At 31.9% G+C, this 26760-nt stretch overlaps 3 protein-coding genes across 5 annotated transcripts; all 3 read right to left on the bottom strand.

Annotated features, from left to right (window-relative positions):
* Positions 1 to 1306: 1306 nt before the first annotated feature.
* Positions 1307 to 16841, bottom strand: LOC144847868 (uncharacterized). Of its 2 annotated transcripts, none has more exons than XM_078704418.1 (4): positions 16770 to 16841; positions 3139 to 3234; positions 2671 to 2757; positions 1307 to 2375 (listed from the first exon to the last, which is right to left on the bottom strand). In XM_078704418.1, exons 2-4 carry the CDS (start codon positions 3219 to 3221, stop codon positions 2156 to 2158), a joined length of 390 nt encoding a protein of 129 aa, XP_078560544.1. In that variant the 5' UTR covers positions 3222 to 3234; positions 16770 to 16841; the 3' UTR covers positions 1307 to 2155. The 2 variants fall into 2 exon arrangements, with proteins under 2 accessions (XP_078560544.1, XP_078560543.1); XM_078704417.1 differs by lacking the exon at positions 16770 to 16841 and adding an exon at positions 9171 to 9277.
* A 3736-nt stretch (positions 16842 to 20577) lies between these two features.
* Positions 20578 to 22911, bottom strand: LOC144848001 (uncharacterized). Of its 2 annotated transcripts, none has more exons than XM_078704652.1 (4): positions 22758 to 22911; positions 22019 to 22125; positions 21280 to 21357; positions 20578 to 20886 (listed from the first exon to the last, which is right to left on the bottom strand). In XM_078704652.1, the coding sequence occupies exons 2-4, from the start codon at positions 22105 to 22107 to the stop codon at positions 20682 to 20684; spliced, it is 372 nt and encodes a 123-aa protein (XP_078560778.1). In that variant the 5' UTR covers positions 22108 to 22125; positions 22758 to 22911; the 3' UTR covers positions 20578 to 20681. The 2 variants fall into 2 exon arrangements, with proteins under 2 accessions (XP_078560778.1, XP_078560779.1); XM_078704653.1 differs by having other exon boundaries at positions 22019 to 22120; positions 22758 to 22894.
* A 121-nt stretch (positions 22912 to 23032) lies between these two features.
* Positions 23033 to 26476, bottom strand: LOC144848423 (uncharacterized). The gene is made up of 4 exons (XM_078705154.1): positions 26410 to 26476; positions 24739 to 24850; positions 23812 to 23889; positions 23033 to 23705 (listed from the first exon to the last, which is right to left on the bottom strand). Exons 2-4 carry the CDS (start codon positions 24819 to 24821, stop codon positions 23516 to 23518), a joined length of 351 nt encoding a protein of 116 aa, XP_078561280.1. The 5' UTR covers positions 24822 to 24850; positions 26410 to 26476; the 3' UTR covers positions 23033 to 23515.
* Positions 26477 to 26760: the final 284 nt, after the last annotated feature.

Genomic DNA, 26760 nt, shown 5'->3' with positions numbered 1-26760 from the left:
TTTGTTTTCGTTGTTTAAATACGAATTCAAAATGAATATGCAGATTTAGGCCAATGAAAGACATCGCACAGAAGAATGGACACATGTCTACAATGAATATAATAAACAACAATTACTCACCGAAAATGTCAAGCATAGAGCAGTTTGTATACTTGAGATTTAAGCATAAAACCTCCTGTATAGTATTTCCATCGGCCTAAGCCTTCGCTATTTGTTATTATATTCGATGGGTCTAGCTTCTCTAGTTGGTGCATTGTATATTCCAAGGTCTACGTTTTCGTTATTTGGTGTATCGTAATATTCCAAAGGCGAAATCTTTGACTAATTTGTTACTTTCATTCGCCTCAATCATTAATGCGTATATCCACTAGGCCTACAGATCACCCACAATTTGTCGGTACATCAGCATACATTACATACCGTTAGGTTATAACTGAACAGTTAAATTACACGTCTGATTGGCCTCAATCATTACTGCTTATATCCACAACAGATCTACAATTTGCCGGTACATCAGCATACATTACATACCGTAGGCCTACCGTTACGTTATAACTGAACAGTTAAATTAAACTGCTACGGTCACCATTGTTAACAGCTGTCATTCAAGTTATGCTGCTTACGTAACCGTTTAACCTTTCATAAAATATAATTTGTCTTTATTTTTAGCTTTACACGTAATAGACATTGCCTTTTCGGACAACGTTAAATTCAATGTTGTCGTCCAGCGCTAAATCACGCATGCGTATTTTAACGACGGACGTGGAACAACGTTTTGTTTACATTTTGTAATGTTCTTGGTATGTAATGCCTAATATAAATAAAGAGGAGGAAGCATGGAGGAATCGAACCCATGAGCAGTAAAATATCACTGTCCCCCCAGGTATACACAATTCCAAACTGGTAAATTGGATGTATATTCTGTTTTTTGTTCACTTTCAAATTCAATCGATCATTCCTGAATAAAAAGAAAATGCGCATTAATAATACTAATAATGATAACGTACATTTATATAGCGCCATTCCAACGACCATTGCTCATGTCGCTGTGGACCTAGAAGTTATTGTAGGCCTACATTGGTTGCGTATTTTTCCCATCGCAAACATTTTGATGGAAATATGAATACTCATGCGCATAAGCTGAGAGTTTGAGAGTTTTGATTTGTGCGAATTGATTCGTCTGTGTGAAAACAGGCTCAATATAATACCCCTTTCACACCGAGGCGTCAACTCCGGAATGTCTCTGGTGTGAAAGGGAAGGGATATCAGTTGACTACTGCAACAATTACGACACTTGTATAGCGTAACTTAGTTGTTTTATTTAATTATAAATAATCTTATATACTGTAATTATGGCAATTCAATCAATTTTACAAAGAATCTTAATTTGATGTTCTTCGAGACAAATCATTATTTTGTTGTAGTCTGTTTTCAGAAGTAACTTTGGAATATCTTATACAATTGACCTTTATAAATAAACTCGTTTAAAAATAGGAAAGAGGTATTATATCGTTACATCTTATTAAACAAAATGCTGACTGAGAAAAATTATTTTTAATTAATTTATTAAATATTATTTAATAAATGCATGGAATTTATTCAGATACACGCAGGGGGAACTTTTGGATTAAGGCCACCTTCTTTACAACTCACTCACATGGTATATTTCGAGTACAATTTTAGTATAAAAACCTAGTTATCTTCTTATTGAGAAATTAAAACTGGCACTTATTTAACATACCTGAATATAGCGCAGCTATTACGCACACACGTAAGGTAAAATACTTTTGATTCACACTATACATTCGATAAAATACGAACAAATATAAAAATTAATGTACAGCTATTGTCAAGGTAACATTTACATCCATATAATTTTGCTTTATTAAAAAAGGGAAATATACATGTTTAGCCTGAAAATAGAAAAATGATTGAAATCGCTCTTAGAGTTTTAATTTAAAGAGAATCCCATTTGTATATGATATAATATGTTTAGTGTACAAGTAAGTTTCCGCGTAGTCGATCCATTGAGTCATGTGAAAAAAAAAACACTCTCACGTGTTCAATCATGGTTGAATGGTTAAGCACGTTCATGAGAGTTGCTTTGAACGCACACAGATTCAAATCTGACCAGGTAGTGTCCAATATAATTTGTTTATTTCTTGATGTCTTTTTTACCATTCAAACCAAGCAGTAAATTCAAAAGACGAGTTTCTTCTTCTTGTTTTTCATCAGCATCTAAGTCCCTCAATTCTTGGGCTTGTTCAGTGTCAAACTCTCTCGTTTCTGCAGGGGCTTGTGGGTTATCCATTGCCTTCTTTTTGAGGGCTTGCTGTTCCTCGGCTACTTCTGCTTCGAGTTCTCTTACCAATAATCTACAAAATAAACATTATCATGAAACAGCATGTTCATTTCGAAATGTATTTAACTAGAACAAACTTGCGTTGCAAAATTAATACATACATTTATTACAATTATTCACTTAACTTGAACTTATCGTGCGTGTGTTTGTTATATAAATATGTTACAAAGATACAGAGCTGAACGATATCATGATTCTACAACAGTTATCATTTTCCTGTTTTAAAGTTTGATTTGAATATCAATGTTGTAATCTATTGAAAACAGCTTCTATTGATAAATATTACAGGAATATGTTTAGCTACCCACCGTTCGAGTAATGTGTTTAGTAGTTTATTTTCTTTTTTGCCAATCTGACTACCGCAACCCGGTGGACGTTGTCCGGAAACGCCTGCCCTAAAAACAACAAGAAAACAGTATTGTAAATCTTTAGGGCCTAGGTGTGGTTATTTCAATAAAAAAATACATAGAATTATATATAATTTTAGTGAGTCAAAAGTGGAAACTCGACACTAAGGAATGACACTGAAAATGAATGTGAAACGGTATATATAAATATCGGTACTGTCTAAAATGTGTTCAATATCATAGTACAAATCTCATCTCATGTGCTTCTCATGTGATGCCTAAATCATCCTTAACCCAACAAGCACATGAGATGATGTATTACGGATTTGCCTATTATAATACAATGAAAATCAGGTGAATTTTCTGTATCCCTGATAAATTGCTTTCGTAGTATCACATCATCAATGTAGGAGATGTTAATGAACTTACTTTTGGCAACCTGGTGGAGCTGGAGCTTCCGTACCTACAAAAACCAGTGCCAACACGAATAAAACAGTTATTCGAAGATCCATTTTGTGTCACTTTCTATTTAAAAATAAAAACAAAGATAATTGATAATAAACTACATACGAAAGTGCGGGAGTAAAAAATAAGAAGACCGACCTAAGCTTACATTTTCTGCAAAATTGTAAAACGTTCGGAGTTTAACCAAAAGATAATTAACAGTAAGCATCATTAAATTAATCATGGCGATTGTAGCGTGCATCTCAGTGCTCGTTCAGACTTTATTTACCCAGGTAAGTTGGTTCCTATGTGTGCCCATGAAACAACACGTCCCGCTAGAAAACTAAACCTGAACGAACCCTAACACTTATTTAGTCAAGTTTATGGTGGTTAACCACAAACAAGTTTATGAAGAATCTTACACAATCCTAATGAAGACCCTGAATGAACCCGTGGTTATCCAGTCCCATTTTGTACACTTTATTATCCACATTATGTAAAATTTGGTTATAATAGGCCGTATAAAATAAAAAAATACCACTACATTGGGCATATTATTTCCATTTTAATTGGCAAAATAAAATTGAATCTTGAATCTTTACGGTGAAATGTTAACGTCCTGTACGAACTGTATGGCAATTGAATGTAGGCCTGTGTTAAATTGAATGGGTTTTACTTTCATATAAAACAAAATTTAGTATTTTTATATTAATATAACCACACATTTTTATTATGGATTAGCAAGTATAAATGCAAAGCTATTTAACACTAATATGCCTTTATGACAGCGATCATTCAGATGATCGCTTCAGATAATTTTACTTTGAAGTGATTGTCTTTTGTTGGCGCCAAAATAAAACAGATTTATATTCAAGTTATTATCATAAGCTTTGATGACACCCATAAACACACAATGTGAAATAATTGTATTAAGCGTGTCTGGCATGCTTTCAAATACAGGTATCTCTTTCAACGCCTGTATTGTGTTATGAAATCCAACAGAGAATGACGGGATTAGGAAGGTTTACTCCCGACGTGCATGGTTGGCCAATGGTAACGCGTGGTATCTCTGCCGATATTCATAATACAGTACTAGAATGTACGGTTCTGTTAAAGATGTATTGTCCCCCTGAAACATTTTTTTTTAATATTTTTGTTGAATAGGCCATTTTTTCATTTTTTGCACATAAAAGTTATTCACTTTGATCTCAAATTGGATTGAAAAAAAAATTATTTACTCGAGAAAATCGTAATTTAAAGGTTGTGCTGTAAAGGCATTCAACCCGTGCTATGGATTAAAATCAGAGTTACACACATATGTTTCTGTGTCGTTACCGTCGGTTCTACAGTACTCTCTTAAAGATGAAAAAAAAAGTTAATTAAATGAGACTTTTAGGTTATTTTGTAGTTTTAATAAAGGGAATCTCTTCCATAGAAAAACAAACGGAAAAAATTATGTTTTCAATTATAAAATAACATGATAAATGGTTAAATTCAACCAAAAATCCATTGGCTAGCAGCCAATTTGACCATTTTTTGCTTTAAATTCCAGATTGTTTAGGTAAATATTTTTTTTTCGATACAATTTTTATACAACTATTATGTGACATTAAAATGGCATAGGCCCCTATTCAATAAAAAAATTGTAAAAAATTATTTTTCAGGGGACAATACATCTATAATAGAAATGGCCAACCAAGATGACCATAGGCTCTACACCAATGCCCGTTTTATATTTATTTTAATCGACTCTTAGGAGAGTGGAGTTAATTTTGAAATACGTTTTGGAAATTTACCTTTCGTTTGGACCGGAAATAGCGAATAAAAACTATGTAGGCATTGTCCTAACCTTATTGCAAAGACATCATAAAAAGAGTGTGGACAGGGGAAATTTTATTTTTCGTACATAAGTTATGTGAAAGATAGCCGAACTACTTCCTAAATATAACTTAACCTAACCCTCTAAATAATCTCTCTCACCATAAAGTAAAAAGTAGTTTCTTATAGGATCGATTCGAACCCCATACATCGACTACGCAGATAGCTTAACAGACAGTGTTTGAATTAGCGAATTGTAGTTAGGTAAATTCTTACGTCACACTTTATGGATATGACAAAATGAATGTTTATTTTGCGACGTTTCATGAGGGGGTGGGGATAATAATATTTAAGAATATTAAAAATATTATCCTGTCTTTGTGGTATTGTATACACACTGATTTTAGTATACTCACAATTCTTCCTAAAGTCGTAAAAATGCCATTCTAAGCCGAAAATAATCGTGGGTGCGCCTGCGTTGTCATATAATTTTCTTTAGGTGATTCAACAATTTTATCACAACTTAAATTCGTATGATTTAGTTTTATTACAGAATTCTTTATATTGTATACAGGTTTTTAATAATACGTGTATTTACCTGCATTCCACACCTGTATAATTATTGTAACACGATTTAGCCTACACCTGACTGATCGCGTACTATGTTTCAAATAGGTGAAATTAATAATTTCTGTTTTCTGATCCTACAATACATGTTCTTACGAACTAAAGTATTGAAATAATAACAACATAATACAAATAAGCCTAATGTGTTTATACAAGATAATTAAATTCACGAAGGTTTGTTTATCGTCCAGTAGCTTTTCAATTCAACAAGAATTAATGCCTTGAAATAACTAAAAAATGTGAAAATGGAATAAAAAGCGAAATAATAAAGTCTTTTCTTATACTATCCTAAACTAACGTCTCCTATGCAGGTATTGAAGTGTGCCAAACACTCTTTGTTGGTAGGTCATCGAGAGAGTCATGGCATCTTGAGATTATAAGCTGGACCTAACAAGTTAGCAAAATACAAAAATGAATAAAAATATATTGTCGAATATAGAATTAAGTATAGTTACTGGAAGGAAAGGACATACTATATAATGAAATATAGTTTACAAATTCATGAATTAGACCTATAGACATTGTTAAAAATTAAGATCAAACAATTAGGCTTAGAAAGAGTACCGAAGATAGAATATTTTGTTTTTTGTGGAAGGCATCTCTAGGCTAATGCATATGACTGGCCCTTTGTTTTTTTTTATGTTTAGGCCTAAGTTATTGTTTTGTGAGCGAATGAGCGATTGAGAAAGTGAGTATACAGTAACACTCATAACATAGGATGCGTGAGCCAAATACATTTCTTAGCTCTATTAGGTGGTGGCCTAACCCAAACAAGGCCATATAGTCGCGTGCTCAAGTTAGTGTTTACCGACCGACCGACCAACTGACATAGTGACCTGTAGAGTCGCGTTGCACGCGACTAAAAATGTTTTCACCATTTCAGCAAAACAAACAAACAAGCAACCACACAGTAACAGCAGCATGTCTTACTTAGTAGTATAGTAGTGGTAGTAGCAGTAGTAAGTAGTACACATTTTGTTTACTATTTCGTGATCAATTCAAACATACCGGAAGGAAATACAATACTAACTGCAGTTCTGCTTTTACCAAAGAGTAAGGAATGCCCCAAACAAGACCCAATTATTATTGTTGTTTCTCTCGTGACTTGCCCTAAATCTGTCAGATTTTCATTGACTTTTCATAACTAGGCCTAATTGTTAATATTATGTGAATTGACAACCGTTGTTTCCATTGAATGTTATTCTGCTTATTTTATAGCGCATTGTATCACATACAATAGGAACATATCTACTTTTACTGATTGATATTTATTATAGACCTCAATGTTATATTTTTAGACGGTTTGAATTTAGTTTTTCGAGTCTATTGAGTCAATTGTCAATAAAGATATTTATATTGTGGTGGTGTTCGTTCTGAATACCATACTAGCGTTCGTTTCACACCTATCAAAAGGAAAGGATTGCTCAAAACACACCGTTAATCGTAAGTATAAAGAGGAATGTATGCAAGATTAATGTATGTATTTTAGGTAACTTTAATTGCTTGTTTAATACAAGGCAATCTAACAACAGGACGATAAGCTCGCCTTGCCAAGATAGGAACTCGTAACAGTCCTTTGCTATTATGTCTGGCTGCGACAAATACCAAAATTAGTGTAGTCTATGTACATATTCTTGTCTGTTAAGGTGCGTGGAACTGATCGTGTTGCAGCCACAGATAAACCTTTTGATCTCCGGAGCTCAGCATCTTGTTGATATATTGCCTTGTATATGACCCCATTGGAAATAAGCTGATTCATCCTGGTTTGTTTCTGTTCATACCGATGAAAACAAACAAATATTACAAAAAAAACTCACTGAATAATTTAAGATAAAAAAACCGAAATGGTATAACTCCGAATTAAGAGACAGAATCGAGAATTCGATCATATTCAAATAGATCATACTTTTTAATGTGTTATGTCCCTTTACTTGGGTGTATACCCCTGCTTTAACATCGTTTTTCTGGTAACTTTTCTTAATTTAGAAATTTTCTTTTCATCGCAAACACATTGTTTACATTGGATTGGAGCATTTTTGTTCAGACTCAGATAACAATAAGGACAGTAACCAACTCCCCCAAAGGTATATTTATTCTAAAAATTGTTCTATTTAAATGTATTTACGGATTGAAACACGATATGAGTTTCTTGATTTACATGATTTCTTGGCTGGTTCTTGGCTGGTTCATGGCTGGTTAAAGCAAAAATCTTGAATACATATTAATCTTATTATATAAAGGTAAACAGAAACTAGAAAAATGTAAATAAGAAAAACAATTTAAAAGAAGATTTTTCCAAATTGATTTATTTTTTATGGGTGAAATTTAGATGAACCATTGGATCAATAAAATTTGAATTGAACTTTTGGAAATAGTTGATATAGATGTATACATTGTCAAAATGTACACAGTAGGCCTACATTCCTGTTTGTATAGATCAATCATTATAACATGTACTTTGCACTCTCTGCAAGTACTTTGTAACATAGCAAATACTTTGCACATTTTTTGGTAATACACCAATGCTCAGTTTTTAAATACTGTTACCGAAACAAGCTAATACGAGGCAACATAACGCAAGATGCAAGATTAACATTTTAACATTTACATAATATAATTATTATGATAATCAGCGGCACTTTACATCAATTATTAACATATCAAAATGAATGCTTCTTTATTGCTCATATTGAAAATAATTAACATAAGCAAGCTAAATAGGCATATTACTAAAAATGTTTTAAGGCCCGGGATTACTAAATGATAAAACATTAATATATATATTTTTTTTTTTATTCAAACTCATTCAACAGCGGGAAACCCGCCCCTTACAGAATGGAATAAACTATACCATATAAAAATATATATAAATCTTTAAATCTAACAATACAAAATTATACAATTTTGACAAAATTATACAATTTTTACAAAATTATACAATTTTATACAAAATTATACAATTGAAATATAAAACAATATACCGGTACAGTATGTATGTCCAACACTAGAAATATTATTTTAGCAATCTTAGGTAGAGCGTCGTAACATTATTCATACGAAAATTGAGTTAACTAAGGTAACTACATCTACATTAACTATAAACTAATGACAAACTAAGTTAACAGGTAATAAACAGTTTAACATTTACATTGGGCAAAATAATATGATCTGACAGCGGCACTTACAATTAGACCTATTAAGATATTGTTTTTACTTATTATTTATCTTATTTCAGACAGAATACTTTCCTCTTTTTGTAAACCAATCTCAAACTAAGTTATCTAAGGTAACTAAATTAACTAAACTAATGTCAAACTAAGTTAAAAGGTAACTAAATTAACAAACTAAGTTAACTTTACCATTCACACAAATTGTTCAGCAACAGAGCTTAACTTAATACAACAATACATAGGTCTAATAATCGTTTTATATATTAAGTATTTTAATCTTTAAAGAATAAAAACGGTGACAAATTTGTAACCGTATTAAGCTTGTCTTTGCAACTACAGTGAATCTCCACTTAAGATTTAATCGGTGAATAAAAAAACGAGAATTTTTTTTAGAGTTCTTACCTTTCGGATTAAAGAGAGACTATGAAAAGTGTTACACCACAGAGAAATCAGAATACCAATGGGTGCACGGGTCAAACAAATTGACGTATATAAATTTGATCACGAACAAAATGATTTGAATATCAAAAGACGTGCTTGTTTAAGTGTAGACATAGCGTGGGTGTTTCTGATAAGTTTTTGAGTTGAGAAATAGAATGTATGGACATTGTGTGGTAAAGATTATCAATGTTCAAATATTGTGACGGGCCATTTAGTGCCGCTCGCCCCCGGCATACTCTCCAAACAAAATGTAATTGTCGAAATAGCCTATAAATTACCTTAAATTTCAATACATTTGTCAAATCCAATTTAATCATTATGACATAAAGTGCGTAACCGACCGTTATATAGTTTCCAATTACCACCAATAACACAATTATTTATAATAAATATGTATAAACCCACTGAACAATACTTTAATGTGTAACGGTGGTTTTTGATCTAGACAAAAGAAAAAACCCCACCCAGAAATCTAGATCTAGTTACCGGTACGTCATATTAATTCATTGTAGACATTGCTTGTTCACTCGATTCTTCTTGATTTTAGGCCCAGAGGACGACCACTGATACGAATCATAGGCGTATGTTGTTGGTCGCAGATCGATAGCTTTCATATTGAGTTATTATTAAGTTTGTGAATCTGGCGGGCTTCACAAATGGTTGGCATAATTAAGACCAGTAGGTCTTGAAACAATTGAAAATTTAATTCAACAGTCTTGTTAAAGATATATTGTCCCTCTAAAAAAATATTTTTTTTAATTTTTTTGTTGAATATGTTATTTTAATGTCACATAATAGTTATTCACTCTCACAAAAAATTGGGTCTGAAAAAAATGTATTTACCTGAGAAAAATGTAATTTAAAGCAAAAAATGGTCAAATTGTCTGGAAGACAATGAGTTTTTGGGTAATTTAACTGTTTATTTTGTCTTTTTATAGGTGAAATTAATTTTTTCCCCCGTTTTTTTTCTTATGGAAGTGAACAACTTCATTAAAACTGCAAAATTGCCTATTCAAAGTCCGAAAAAAAAAATCTTTATTTTTCATGATTTTGGGGGACAATACATTTTTAAGATTCAGACAGTACCTCTTGGGGAAAGGGTATTGTTGGTATACCGTACTGCTGTCAATTTTAGATGTTCATCATGCAGCCTATTATACTTACATTGAAATTATAATAAGAGGTAGTGTACCAAACATATTTGTATTAACAGAACATATAGTAAGTAAATTTCTTTTCTATTGTTTAATACATCCTTAAGAGTTAATATGCTATGCAAATTAAATATTATTAGAAAATTGAGATACACCCACTTACAGTCTACTTAACTAAGGCTTACTTAATTTTTCAATAATAACCGCAACCAAAATTCTCAAAACTTTAGATCGCAATTGTTTCAATGAAATGGAATTTGTTGGTTTTTCTGAAAATATGGATCTAACTCTAAGTTACTTTCATTTTATAATCTGACTTTGTTTACGTATTTTTTATAATTTTAATATTGGATAAAAACAAATACTAAAAAATAACTAAATCTTGTTTTAACCTATGCTTTAAAATTATATGAAGAAAATTGAAGGCGGGTTTAAGGACTCCCACGAAAGAAACAAACAATAATACGAACGAATACACAACGCTTTAAACAAAATGTTGCAATAATACTGCATTTAAAGTTTAGCTTAGGGACTTTAAATTTAAATGGACTGTACAATATATGGAATTTTGTTCCGGACATTTGTTTATAAGTCTGGGAATGCGTTGTGATAAAAATGCATGACGTAGTTTCCGGGAAAACACGCTTGCCTAATTTGGTTTCTGTAATTTAATAATATATTCATTTCAATATATTTAAAATTTTAACCACATTTTCAAGATGGGCAAAGTAGTGACGAACGAAATCATCCATGAATACTGTGGAGTATAGCAATATAATATACACATAGTTGTAATTTATTCGTCAAGATATTAAAATACATTTAAAAATAATTTTAAAATACTTGAAATACTATACAACATACAAAATATTGCAATATTTAAAATTCCAAAAATCAAAATTTATTTTGAATTTGAGATAAAATTTATTGCGTTTTGAACAAAAGATAATTTTAAAAAGAAATTGTTTGAAAGTTGAACACAGATTGTTCCTATTTATACCTTTAGTAGCCTTCTTAGTTTGTTTTTTTTTTCAAAATTAAAAGATTGCATTTTTAACCTTTCACACTTTTACTAAAACTTTGTTATATAGTAGCAGAGCATTATGACAAATGGAAAAATGAAGATCAAAGCTATCTAACAAAACACATAATAAAAGCGAAAAATGTTATATTTTTACGCTCTGATATTTAGCAAGCTTTCGCTTCAGTACGGTAGACGTAGGACGAACGTAAATTGACCAACAAAATCACCATAATAAATGAAATGTGTATACGCATGCGCAGATTAACAGTCCTACCATTCCAAATCGAAATTTAGCTATTAACGAAACTTGCAAGGTTGCCTTTCTTTCTAATGTTTTTGGGCTCTATTGGGATAGTTTTCATATGCCACTGTACAAATTGACTTGTTAACTTTGACCTTTGATCTATTCATTAACAATCTAACCTTGGCATTATATTTTGAGGAATTAACACACATTTAGACTATTAAGATCCTAAGCTTCATTTAACCAATTATTCGAATTACAATGCCATGAACAATTGCGATATCGAGTTTATTATTTTTACTGACTATCATGCCTACCTGATTAAAGACGAACTTTGAAATTTATTTATATTAAAACTTTAATGAAATAGATACTTGTACAGTAACCTTTAGTTTGTAACTATTTCCGTTAGCTCTTTGCGGCATTTTGTTTACTTTTAGTACTTGTATATGGTTAATACATCTGATTAGTGACTGATTTCAAAATATTTTTTTACTTTTTATTTCAGTAACGGGCCAATACTAATGTAGTTTCTGTGTTGTGTTCGCAATAATGTTTTAATTAATAAACTGATTTGAATTGAAAACATATTGTATTAATTTTACTTACTTTACTAGCGTGAAGCAAAACTAAATGAAAATACAGAAAAAAATGTGTTGAAAAAGGACAGTTGAATTATCTTTAATATACCATTTACAAACGTTGTATTGCCGCATTTACTGAAATTTAAATAGTACGAAAGAAAAATTACAATACTTTATTCTTTCTATATGAACTGTGTATTTATCGCTTTGAAACTATACAATCAACAAAACCCTCTTTCAAAATGCACTGAACAAATCCTCAAAAAATGTTAAAGAAAAACCTTAAAAGAAAAAGTTCAATAACTGGAGACCTATAACTCTCTTGAATGTAGACTATAAAATTGCTGCATTGGTTTTAACAAAACGAATACAAAAGGTTATATCAAAAATGGTTAGTAATGACCAAAAAGGTTACATTAAAGGTCGCTTTGGTGGCGACAATGTAAGATTAATTAATGATGTAATTCAGTATATGGATAACGGCAGGTTAACAGGAGCTCTTGTTAGCGTAGATTTTAGTAAAGCATTCGACACTGTAAATAGACATTTTCTTGTAAGTACCTTGAGTTCTTTCAATTTTGGTTCTTCTTTCATTTCATGGGTGAACGTACTGTATTCAGATACAGAATGTGTAATAATGAATAACGGTTGGTGTTCAAAAAGCTTCAAAATGCATAGAGGGATCAGACAAGGCTGTCCCCTTTCTGCCTTACTATTCATTTTAGTAGCAGAAATAATGGCTATAAGAATTAAAAGTGATCAAAATATCGAAGGGATTGCCCTTCCAGGCAAGGATGACTATACAACTGAAGTCAAAATTGCACAATTAGCAGATGACACAGTTTTATTTCTAAAAAATGAAAACAGTATAAAGAATAGCATTGATAAAATCGTTGAATTTGGTCTAGTATCAGGTTTAAAGCTAAACAAAGAAAAAACTAATGCCATGTGGTTAGGGCGTTGGAAAAACAGAAAGAAGAACGAAAATTTGTTCAACATCAATTGGGTGTACAGTAGTTTTAAGATTCTAGGTATACATGTTGGCCATGACAAAGAAATATGTTTTACTAAAAACTGGTCTGAAAAAATTCAATCTTTTAAAAAAATGCTTGATACATGGCACAAAAGAAACCTCTCGATATTTGGCAAAGTTATGATTTTAAAAACACTTGGGTTAGCAAAGTTAATCTACAACGCAAGTATTATAGATACCCCTGAATGCGTTTTAAATGAAGTCGATAAAATTGTATTTGATTTTATTTGGAATAATAAAACAGAAAAGATAAAAAGATTAACATTAATCAATGATTATAAAAGTGGTGGAGTAAATGCTCCAGACTTCAGATCTCAAGTCAAGGCACTACAAATGTCATGGCTTAAAAAATTGTACAATGATGACACTTCAAAATGGAAGTGTTTACCTAAAATGTATTTTAACAAAATAGGTCCAAGAGAGGTTATTGAAAATATATCAAATGTAAAATATAAAGAAACACATTACAGTAGTATGCCTTTATTATATAAATCAATGTTAAAGTATTTAGCTGAATTCAATCAATATTCTGTCAAAATGTCACTTTCCTATGAACAAATTATAGAACAACCTATATGGGGCAACAACTTGATAACACACAATGGTTTCTCACTCCTTTATAGGGATTGGATTAGATCTGGTATAACAAAGATGAAACATATTATAATTGATAACAGATTTATTAATACAAATGAATTACTATTTTTGTTAAATATCAAATCGAATTGGATTGCTGAATTGTCATGTCTACTAAAAGCAATACCACGAGAATGGAAAGATATAATTTACTCAAAAATTGATAATGTAAAAGTTAACGAAGTTATATCAATACAGTATAGTAAAATGAGTTGTAAAAACATTCGTCTCTTTTTTATAAAAAAAAAATGTAAAGAACCAACCAAGAGTAAAACAAAGTGGGAAACACATTTTAATATAGAGAACGATTGGTCACTGACGTGGAAAAGAAAAGTAAATGATATTAAAGATAACAAACTTAAACAGCTAAATTTCAAACTATTGCATTGTATTATTCCTACCAATAGAAGGCTCTTTAAATGGAATATTAATAATACAGACACTTGCCTGCAATGCAATGTAATAGAAGATGATAAACACTTCTTTTACCAATGTACTGAAGCAAATGATTTATGGAAATACATTAATGTTTATACCACATATAAGTTTGGAATTGAGGCAAACTTTCAAAATATTGTACTCGGTACCGGAAACAGATATGTTGACCACATGTTCTCTCTTGGATGCTTCTGTATCTATAAAGCACACATTTTGAAAAAAGTAAAGAAATGGAATTATGGTTCACTTTCTCGCCTCTTTTTGGCAGAAAAAAATAATAGGTTATACCTTAACCGACTATTATAATACGGTATATTCTACAGAGGTTTATATAACGCTGTACAATGACAATAGGTGGTTAAATCTTTATATAGAATTATTTTTAAAAAAATGAAAATAAATGAAATAAATATTAAAAACAAAACGAAACGTAACATATAAGTAAGCAACAATTATAACCATGAGACATAAAACTAAAACACAAGAGTAAGGAAAGAATTTTTAAAGCTTACTATAACTATTTGAATTTTATATTTTTATTTATGTTCTTATTGTAAAAAAAAAAAAAAAAGAATTAAGAATAATAATTGTATTGCATTTTATATATTGTAAATATTTATTCATTTATATACCTTTGTCGTGGGTATGCATGTGTGCAATCATGTACTCGAATATATGCACTTGTGTGTTTTGTACAAAGACATAGACCTATTGTAGAAAGGAATAGTTAAAATAAAAGAAAATAATGAAAAAAAGTGGATAATACATATAAAAGTATAAAGTATATATAAATATATATATATATATATTTGACCGAGTTGTTTCGATCAAATCGTACTAAAGATAAAAGAAAGTACAAGAAAATAACAGAAAAGAATAACAAGGGAATATATATTTGGATGAAGTGTAAAATCATTGTATTGATCATTTGAGAATGAAATGAATAAAATAGTGGTTAACGCCACAAAAGAGAAAAAAAAAAAAGAAAAAGTTCAGATAAAAGTAAAGGTTATTTGATACAATGGTAGTGTTCACGGGGCTGAGACGAATAAGACAAACCTGTTTGTTTGTCTTGTAGCAACACTTTTATAAAGGTCAAAATAGTGGGCCTTGGTGTAAAACCACCAGCCAGCCAGTAACATCTAAGAGGTTAAAGTTTGGTTCCCACTAGAAACACAGCGTAAGGACGTAAATGAAACGCAAGCAAGTGAACCATGAACCATGACAACCGATAGTTCAGATAATCCATCGCTTTTGACTGATCTTACGTTGCGCTTACGTCATCTCTAGAAGAAACCAAGCAATAGAGGCGTAAATATTCGGTTCGTCAAATTTCTAATCCTCGGATTAATGCATCGAGCAATACTTAGGGACACATATCACGTTAAACACTAACCACCAATTGCCTGAAATAGCTGGTGGACATAATAAAGACCAATTTACACAGACGAGTGGTAAACGGTAAGCAGAAAACCGCGTAGCTTGTCCCACGTAGAATCTGTATCTGTCCTGATGAGCGGAAACCGCCCATCTGCTCCATGTTGTGTGTAAATGGTCATAAGGAATAACATAGATTCTATTTTTTTTATTTCTGTCACCGCTCGTCTGTGTAAATTGGCCTTAATACGCTTTCTTATCCTTTCTTGTTCTTTTAATAACAAATTATGAAAAAATGTCGTATCATCCCAGGTTAGGGAATAAAGCTTATTAATTAATACTGCCTAATAATGGCTAACAAAAGGTGTTTAAACTTTAAAAGAACTAATCATAAAAATGAACGAAGAGTTCAGCATTTCCTGATTTCCGGTATTCCATGTTTGGTACTTGGTAGTCACCGTTTTCCCGCTATTTAGCAGTAATATAGGCCTACAGAAAATTTGCGATTTATACGTCCTTAAAAACAAATATTGTGCCGCTGGGCAGAACTAACACTTCTCAGTTGAACCTTAGAAAAGTACACAAAATCCATTTGATGTGACAGAGAGCCTAACTCTAATCCCGAGATCATCATTACTTATGTCATGCTAAACATGAAGTTCCGTATTCAAAACTTATACAATATAAAAAATAAGTTAAATAATGAATGCCCTATCAGAGTCCTGTAATTGCGGTTACTTATGTATATGTGGTGGTTATATCTAAAGATAATTTTTAGCGAGTCTAACACCTTAAAAGATCTGTTAATTGTACGCCCTTAAAATCAAATCAATATTTCCTACACCGCTGTGGTGGAACTAATCACTCTCACTTACTCGCGCCTTTTGAAAAGTACAGTAAATTTATTAGACGGAAAGCCTAACTACACCGGTAATCCAGGTCTGGTTTATGTATTTCTAAATGTTAAGTCATGTGTTACTACCATATTCATAACTTTATGAAAAAATGAACTGAAAAAGTTAAATATCGACATACTTACTATATACTATAATCCTGTAATTGTGGCTTACAATCTGTACCATTCAAGCACTCTCAAAAACTATTTATCTAGACCTCGGGCAGCCTGTGTCGCAAATAAAAATAACACAAAGGGTAGCACACAAAAGGTAAAATTTAATTACAGAGTTATTTGCTGTAAGTTGCGGTTAGCCATGCGTTTGATTTTACTGAAAAGATGTGTCCAATAGACTTATTCGTGTATTACTTTTTCCTTTATGTCTAACACATTTCTTAGCACCCTGTTGTGTGTATATGGTGCGCCTTTGCTTGAAGCTATACGAGCGTCTACATTGTATCCCGTGATACTACGGGGAAAGTTACACATAGCAATAATGTATACTGCAGTCTATACTTATATTTACTTATAGTAATAATAATGCAGTGGTATGAAATGTTTCTTCTTATATGGAACACATTTTAAATAATTGTTTACGACGAGTTAACTCTTGCTAACTTTAGTATACTCCTCTTCAGAGTCCAAACAATTGATTTGGCATATATGTTATGTTAATCACTACCTTGTTTGGCAACTTGCTTATTAGTCATTTAATTTCACTACCTTTTTAAAATTGCACCCCAATATGTAATGTCATTTTAAACATTCATCACGCGCAGATTGACGTTTGACCACAACACTTTTAGAACATGCATTAAGCTCTATCAAAGTTTATGTGACAAAAAATGTGATGTGCCCATAATGAATTTGGTGATGTCATATCACTGCCATAATTGGGCATATCACTATCATATTTGGGCATATCACACTTTTTTTGTCAAACTAGTTTGATAGTGTAGACAGAGCTTTAGAGCGTATAATAGGATCCTTAATAACGAACCAACCACTGAAAGAATTCGGCATTATCATACCTACAAGTTCACTCGTTGCACTGTGTTTCTGCATGGATTAAATTTAAATACGTGACGTCATCAATTAAAAAAACACAAACATTCCTTAATTGATTTCAAGGTAGTATAATCTATTTTTGGACTAAATGACGTAATGCTTATAAAGTAGTATTTATCTAGATTTACGTATTAATCACGTGCTGCGTATCAAAAACGTTTGACCAATGAAAAGCATCGATTGAACATCAATGGGATGGCTAATAAAAATAAAGAATGCTATCGTTAATAATTATATAGTTATTTACAGGCCTATATATAAGTTAGTCGCTTTTTGTCACTTCCGACCCAGAGCCTAAAAATTGTCAAATACAATTCTGAACTCAACCTTAAGTCCTTTATTTTACATTATACCTCCACATACCGGAATATATACAGACTAACTTTACGGAAACGGACTTAAAATGAGTCAAACATACCATTTCAGAAAACAACGGGAAGGTATAAGGTGTACAAATTGCTTATAATACACTCTCAAAACACACGTCAAAGGGATGGATCGAGTACTTTGAACTTAAAAACTAACAAGTTTTTGTTGTTATAACCCATTTCATAGTTGGTAAATCAACGCCCACATAAGTATTACTGGACGAATTAAAATACATTTGTTTATTTTTAACTGTATACTGTATAGATATTCGCTGTTTATAAATAAAAAGTGTCACAGAAGAATATCCACCAGATCCTGCAGAGCTGCCATTAAGTACAAAATGCACCTAGACACGTATCTCAATGACTTGCAACAGTCAGTTATGTTATAGCTAATGACAGCTGCAGAATCGGGTGGAATATTCTTACTCTTTTAAACCTGCCCTCCTCTTCATCTCCCCTATTTCAATTTCAATTATGAAGGCCTATATAGGCTTATCAGTCTAGGCCTAAATTCAACGATAACCTGGTGGGTTTCAAAGTCATTAGGCCTACACCATTTTGTAACCGATTAAGTAGGCCTAACCCTCTCACTCACTTGAATGTTATCGTTTTGTTTAAATAAGAGGGGTGTATGCGAGTACTTAAAATCAAATTTCCGCCCCCATTCTTACGCGTTTCGCGGTATTTTTGGCAACAAGAGAGGGGAGAACATTTGTTTTATAACCATAAGTATGTGTGTTCACTATGTAAGTTATTTATGATAGAAACATGGAATGTCAAGTTATTAAATAAATAATTATTTTAAATGATGCAATACAGGACACAAACATTGTTTATCAAAACAAATCAACTGAAAGAGGAAGAACGGAATGTCTAGCTATTTATGGGTGTGAACAGGGCCTTACAAATCTACACATGAGAATAATAACTACCCTAACAATCGAGGAGGATAATGGTCTAAATTGAGAAGTATATTCTTTCCAATAAGACCCCACTTTTGATAAACTGAATAACATAACATACTGTTTAATTGTAAAGACACATCCATTTAAAAGACTCATCTGCGGACGGGCGGTTCCGCTCAGGAAAAATACAAGACAAGATACGCAGTTTTCCGCTTACCGTTACCGCTCGTCTGTGTAAATTGGCCTTTACAATGTTTTTGAATTATAATAAGCCTACAAACGGCACCATTATATTTCGTACAACATATGTTCCGCAACAGTTTAAATTCAGCTCAGCTATTATATATTTAGCACTGAATGTACGATTAAGATGTGAGATTTCAGTACTTAAATTTGCACTGAGTTTGTATGCGTGTCTCGGAGTAAAATTCTTTTGAGCAAGGAGTAGGCCCTATACTGTATAATTATATAATATGTAAATGATATAAATAAATAAAAAAAATGGAAAAATAAATGCTCAAAACAAAAGTGTAGTTAGGAATCTGAGAAATCTGAAGTGGTTGCCACGATTTAGGTCACAAAAAAATAAGCATATAATTTTTTTTTTAAGAATAAAAAAAAAATAAAAAATTGAAACAATACAAATAATATCATTATGTATATCAATTTATTAGGTTATTACGTAAGTAAATATGAAATTTAACTATGCAGTGGATCTGTAGGAAAACCGTTTTGTCTTTGTGAATTATTATGTTTAACAAGGTCGGGTTGTTATCTACAATTTTACCCTCCTTTATCAAATAAACTGGTAACACTCGAGTGCCAGTCAAATAAAAATACAATTGATAGGGGTCAATCCGTGGGTTGTGTGTTTTAGACTATAATGTGAGTAGCACACTGTAAATAGTGTTGCAAAGGAAGAATGGTGCATTTAAAAACACATATTGTTTGGAATTTGACAAACTTTTTAACAGCTAACTGATAATGTAAAGATATAAATACTAGCCTATAAAAATTAACAACATCATAAAACGAAACGAACTAAATACCATTGATATTGTTTGCTCTTTAAACTAGTTTAGTACAGAAAAAATCAGAACACAAAACAAAGTCGATTTAAATAAAATTCAAATCAGTATATAGGCTAGCATGTATTCTCTTTTTTTTATCTACATTATAAAAACGCGTCTGTTCTCTTTATCTAAATGACATCAGCACTTAAGTGACTATCATTAATAGATAAATGTACTTTGGCCTAGGCCTATATTTATTTGGTCAAATCATTATTTTATATTTTCGTGCTGCTGATATTAAGTACACTTGCATCTAATCCCAGTAAAGCGAACTTCGTTTGAGCCGCAAAATAGGGATTATTACACTAAAGCGTGATTGGTTCCCACTCTACGACCAACGCGAGTTATTTGACCAAGGCACATGCAACAGTAAAAAAGTCCTTCGCTTCTGATTGGTTGAATTGCCTGCGTTGAGTGTACATCCTTGCGTTGCGTTCCAGTAGGACCCAAGCTTCACGTATGGTGCGCGTTTACATTATAAACACTGTATATAAAAAAAAGCGCAGTGGATCACTTTGTACCCTATTCGGTCCCACCACCAAGAAGAATTTAAAGAAAGTAAAATATTCAATTATATAACAATATCATTTATTAAAATGGCATATTCCTGTAAATTAGTGTCCATCGTCATATTTTCTAGTATCTTGGTATTGGTATTGGTTTATTTTTATTAATATTTACTTTCATAATTTAGGTCTTTCTTATTGTTGGCAAGCAGAAAATCTAAAAGACGAATTTCATGTTCTTGTTCAACGTCATATTCTCTGGTGTCTTTGTAATTCGGTTCATTCATCCCTTTTCTTTCATTTACCACCACATCACGATTCTTCGCCGATTCTTCTTCTTTTTCCAACACTTCTTTTCTTGCCATTAATCTATACAAAAATATGTTTATTAAATTTCGATAATTTTATGTCCAATCAAAGTAAAATATAATCATATTGTCGTTAAACATTTAAAGATATATAGTCCCCTGAAAATACAATTCTTAACATTTTTATTGTTGAATGTGCCATTTTAAATGTCACTTTGACCAAAAATTGGATTGAAAAAAGTGTATTTAACTTGTAAATGTAATGTATTTTAAAGCAAAAAATAGCCTGCCAGTCAATGGGTTTCGGTTGAAAACATTAATTTTTCAGGGGTTTTTTTCTACGGAAGTGACTTGATCAACTACAAAATAATCTATTCAAATTCTGATTTTATTAATCTTTATTTTTCATGTTTTGTGGGGGGAAAATAAGTTGAAATAAACATGCATCACTCACTGTTCAATCAATGCGTTTAATGTGCTCTTTTTTCCCAACTGGCCAGTGCATTCTGGCCGGCGATGCCCGTCGATTGTACTTTTATTAACAAAAGAAAAAAAATGATAATGGCGCGTACACCCTTTAAACATAAAGTAATGAATGGGTGTTTTGTATTGGTTATTCGAATATGTTTCGTTCATTTAACTCATACCTAAACATTATTTAATATTATTATCTTTAAACTTAAATATTATCTTTAATATTTTTATTAAATGAAACATTAAGGTCTGTCTACACTATCAAACATTAAGGTCTGTCTACACTATCAAACATTAAGGTCTGTCTACACTATCAAACATTAAGGTCTGTCTACACTATCAAACATTAAGGTCTGTCTACACTATCAAACATTAAGGTCTGTCTACACTATCAAACATTAAGGTCTGTCTACACTATCAAACATTAAGGTCTGTCTACACTATCAAACATTAAGGTCTGTCTACACTATCAAACATTAAGGTCTGTCTACACTATCAAACATTAAGGTCTGTCTACACTATCAAACTTTTATGCCCATATGGACACAATGGCGTCAAATATAACTACCATATTTGGGAATACAGTATATATATTTTCAAACTAGTTTGATACTGTAGACATAGATTTAGACCTAAAAATGGTGCTATGGTGTTATATTCACAATTATTCAGCAATATAAATATTTACATTGACGATGTATTTTAGGCCTTATACTTACCCACATAAGCTTGGCGGAGGTGGGGCTTCTACGCCAACAAAAAGCAGAGCTAATAGGCCTACGTACAAAACAATTATGCGAAAATCCATTTTGCTTGATTTTCTGTACTATACAAAATGAAACAGTGTTCCATGGTTACTTAATTATTTTTCAAGACAACAAAAATTTATGGTAATTTCAAATTGTTTGGTCATTAGTATACTATCTATGTGTGTTGTCGCATTATTTTTGTAGTTTTTACATTTTGTATCGGTTTGTTGAAATCTACCAATTGCACTATTTTTTTCAACTCGCGCAGTACGATTTAGGAGCAAACGAACTAGCTTAAAGAAGTGAGCTTGCTATTACTGCAATTATAAATGTTTATATTTATAATAAGAAATATACATTTTAAACCCCGAGGAACCCTTTTTTATTTTATAGTTCTACAATATTTTCACATAACAATTAGGCACTGTATACCTATAAAGTACAGTATATAATACAATGAGACACACGAAACCAGAAATAAAATGATAGGCCTACGACAAAGCGTTCTTTTTAAAAGAAAGTGGCTTAGAATGTTGCATATAGTCCCTACACTGTTCAAGGCATTTCATTGTGCTGCAGGGAGTGCGTTATTTTGTTTACGTTCCTTCGTTTTATTTTTGTATTTGACAATTTGACACGTGCAGTCTTTACAATTCGAAAACATTTTAAAGACTTTTTGGATAAAATACAATACGTCTTTATCTCTTACCTGAAAGGAGTTTAGAAAGCAACCGCCAACCGGGATATGACACAGAACCAGTGTGTGTGTGTCGAACAGGAGGCCTGCACCACGTTATATTTTGATCATTAACAATAAGATTTGAATATCAGAAGGTTTCAATACAGGTGTGTATCCTATCCATACAAGTCTTTTCTGAACTTTCCACCAAAACTGCTTACGTCATCCAAAGCAAGTTTGGAATGCCAAAAGAGCTCTCAGCCATATCTCCGCTGACCTCCAACATTTAAAAAAGCCCCGTTAAAACAAATAGAAAGTTGTCTAATGTAAAATTATTGTTTTTCATTTTTATTTTCGAAATTTTAAATTTCAAAACCCAACGCCAATAGCAGGTGGGTTAACATACAGATACAGTAACGAATACATATAGGAAATATAGGCCTATTATAAACATTATATATATGAGTATTAGCATTTAACTATTAACTTTTACAGTTACAAGTTCTCATTGTTGGGCCTTTTGACCAAATAAAATACAGTTGATATGAGCTACAAATATATCGATGATTGTCAATACATTCAAGCACTGTGCCGTGTCCAATAAACATACAAATAGTACCACCTACAATCTTTTACCTTAGTCGTTCCCACCACCAAGAAGAAATTTCATATATAATGAAATGTATAATAATATTAAGATGATATTTGATGATATTCATTAAAATCTGTGAATGATAATATCCATCATCAGATTGTCTAGTGTTTTGGTATACTTTTGTTTGATCTCATTACTTCTTTTTATAATTTAAGTTTCTCTTTCCATTGTTGGCAAGCAGAAAATCTAAAAGACGAATTTCTTGTTTTTGTTCAACGTCATATTCTCTGGTGTCTTGGGCATGGTAATTCCTTTCATTTACCGGTGCATTACGCTCCTCTTTTTCCTCTTCCTCCTCCTCCTCTTCTTGTCTTTCCAATAACCTAAAAAGATTTTTATTATTTTTTATAATAAATTCAACCTAATTAAAATATTTTTACATATTGCGAATCGTTAAACGGTTAAATTGATATAAAAATTGTGACGAACCTTTGGAGTATTGCGTTTAATAGACTCTTTTTACCAATCAGACCAGTGCATTCTGGTGGGCGATTTTCGGTGATGCCACTGATAACAAATAACAAAAAAAACTAAAGTTAAAATGGTACATACATTATTAGATTACTACGGCTCGTAATATCGAAAAGAGACTTTAGCTGCATAGGCGGCATACTTGAAAGAGGACTATTCCGTTTTAGTCCCGGGTCAAAACATTGCCAACGGAAAAGATAGTATATAATAAAGTTTTACCATTGTTAAGTTAATTTCGTATCATATATTCAGTTTTACCATTGTTAAGTTAATTTCGTATCATATATTTTAAGTTTTACCATTGTTAAGTTAATTTCGTATCATATTTTAAGTTTTACCATTGTTAAGTTAATTTCGTATCATATATTCAGTTTTACCATTAAGTTTTCATATCTATTTTTTCTCTTTCTTTTTTTCTCCCATTTTAACAATGCAAAAATCTACCAGTCTACTTAAGATTGGTTTCAATTTGGATGTAACACGACGACGTAGGCGAAACGCAAGTCAGTTGACCAATCACGAAGCGACAGTTCAAATAATCAAGCGCGTCGTGATTGGTCAATTACTTGCGGTGCGCTTACGTCTCTGTGTTGTTGCGTCCTAGTCAAAACCAAACTTAGAGGAAACCAAACTCCAGCGGTCAAAATCCAATTTTACATGATATAATATTTTATTTTAAGTGGGAATCAACCACCATAATCAACTCTAATTTTCGCTCGTTGAAAATAAGCATTCTACTCACAAACATTAAACATATTAACTTCAATATTATTTTGATATTTAATTAAATGCAAAAGTCACTAAAGAAGCCCACACCAAACCCCTTTACAATCCTTGATTCGCCACACCGTCAATGTATAACAAAAATGGCTAGGCCTATCTTACCTACAGTAGCCTGGGGCTTGGGCTTGTACGGCAACAAAAACCAGTGCTAATAGTACGCATAAAACAGTTATTCGGACATCCATTTCTCTTTATCTTCTTCAGGCCTAGCCTACTGTAAATGAAAGAGTGTTGGTATAAAAATAATTATATAATATGCAATTTCTATATCTAAAAACGGTGGCTTAAAAATATTACTACTTGTTTCAACCCGCGCAATAATGCTCTACCAATGTTAAATGTTGTCTCTTTAGATCTTACTGTATTAATATGTATTGTGCAGCCCTTTGGTGTAACTATCGTATGAAGAATATTAAATCTCTTAATGTATGCTACAATAATGCTCTGCGCCGTATACTTAATGTCTCTAGAAGTAGTAGTGCCAGTGCAATGTTTATTGAACATAGTGTCCCTTCCTTTAATGTGTACATGCGAACATCTACCTATGGTTTCATGCAACGTATGTTGAATAGTGGTAACATCCTTGTTGCTTGTGTTTGCAAAGATATGCTCCATAACTCCAAAATGTATTGTAGATGGAGAAGCATTCTATATACTTAAGTTTAGATTTTTCTTTTTCTGTTTATAAGTTTATTAATATGGATGATATTTCCGAAATAAATTGAATTGAATTGAATAAATGAAAACATCAAAATTTCTCAGTGACACTCGGTTCATTGTCCATGTGATTCAGCGGTATTACTGCAATAATAAATATTTATATCTATAATAATTTCCAAAGGCAAATTACTGGAGAAAAAACGACTCTACTGTGGGTATCACGGGCTGAATCTCAATGGATACACAAAATGAAAAAGGTAAATCAAAGCGATAACAGCCAGAAATAATTGTAGAGCTTCGTGATGACGACAATTTCTACCATAAAATGTGAAATATGTTAACGTACAGTAGGTCTTGATGTGGCTTAATCTCCTTCTATACCCATGTATTTTGCCTTTTATGTTATTATTGTTAATGTAAATCCCAGTAAAATGTATGTTATCCAGCCTTGGAAATACGAATATGAATAGATTTACGGAATGATTTATATATTTTATTAAACCAACAATTACGTATAGATTATAGTTCGTATTCGTACGTGCTGTACCGGACCCTTAACTTGGACTGTATTGACAGACATGTTGTACTATTACTAATGATAATTAAAAACAAAAATTAGATAACTCTTTTAAACTTTTTCGTCAAATAAGGCACTTATAGAAATCGAATATTCTTTATTAACCATACATCTCGTCAGAGCAGTATGAAGTGTAAAGACCAATCTACACATACAAGCGGTAAAGCTAAAGCGGACAACAAAAATATAAAATCTATGTATATATTTCCTCCATTATGTTATTTCTTATGACGTAACACGGAGCAGACGGGCGGTCGGTTGATACAGACTCTACTCGTGGGACGTGATTTTACCGTTACCGCTCGCCTGTGTAAATTGGCCTTAACGATTTATATTACGAGATATGACGAAGCCAACAGTAAGATTGCTTAAGCCTATTTACATTATGAATACATGTGTAAGTAAGACCATTATAATTATATTGCGATGTTGATATACATTTACTTTCGGTCTCTGTATTTGACAATTTTTGCTTTCCTAAACGCACAGTTACAACTTTTAAAGAAGATTATTGAATAAAAAATCTTATCTCTTACCTTTTACAATAGAGGAGACTATCGGAGTAACAGGAACAAAGCGCAAGTATCAGTCTGTTGATCAGGACTACTGCATTGACAACGACGTTATACTTTAATTATTAAATAATATTTGAATATCAAAAGGATTTAGCACAGCGTATCATTTCTTTCAAACCAAAAAATTGTTTCCCAACATTTCAATCTGAATGCAAGTCAGAAAGGTTAAGCAAGATTGCCATAAACTTTAAGCCATTCCACCTTTTACATATATATTCTGTACATGAGTAGCCTACGTCGCCACTTCGTTCCCACTATAGGATGTAACGAAACGACGTAAGCGCAACGTAAGCAATAATTCTACCAATCACA

Source organism: Antedon bifida, chromosome 7 (assembly GCF_963402885.1).
Source record: "Antedon bifida chromosome 7, ecAntBifi1.1, whole genome shotgun sequence".
NCBI classification, from domain to species: domain Eukaryota; kingdom Metazoa; phylum Echinodermata; class Crinoidea; order Comatulida; family Antedonidae; genus Antedon; species Antedon bifida.
Note: the sequence above shows the minus strand (reverse complement) of the source record. Positions and strands in the feature narration are given on the sequence as shown.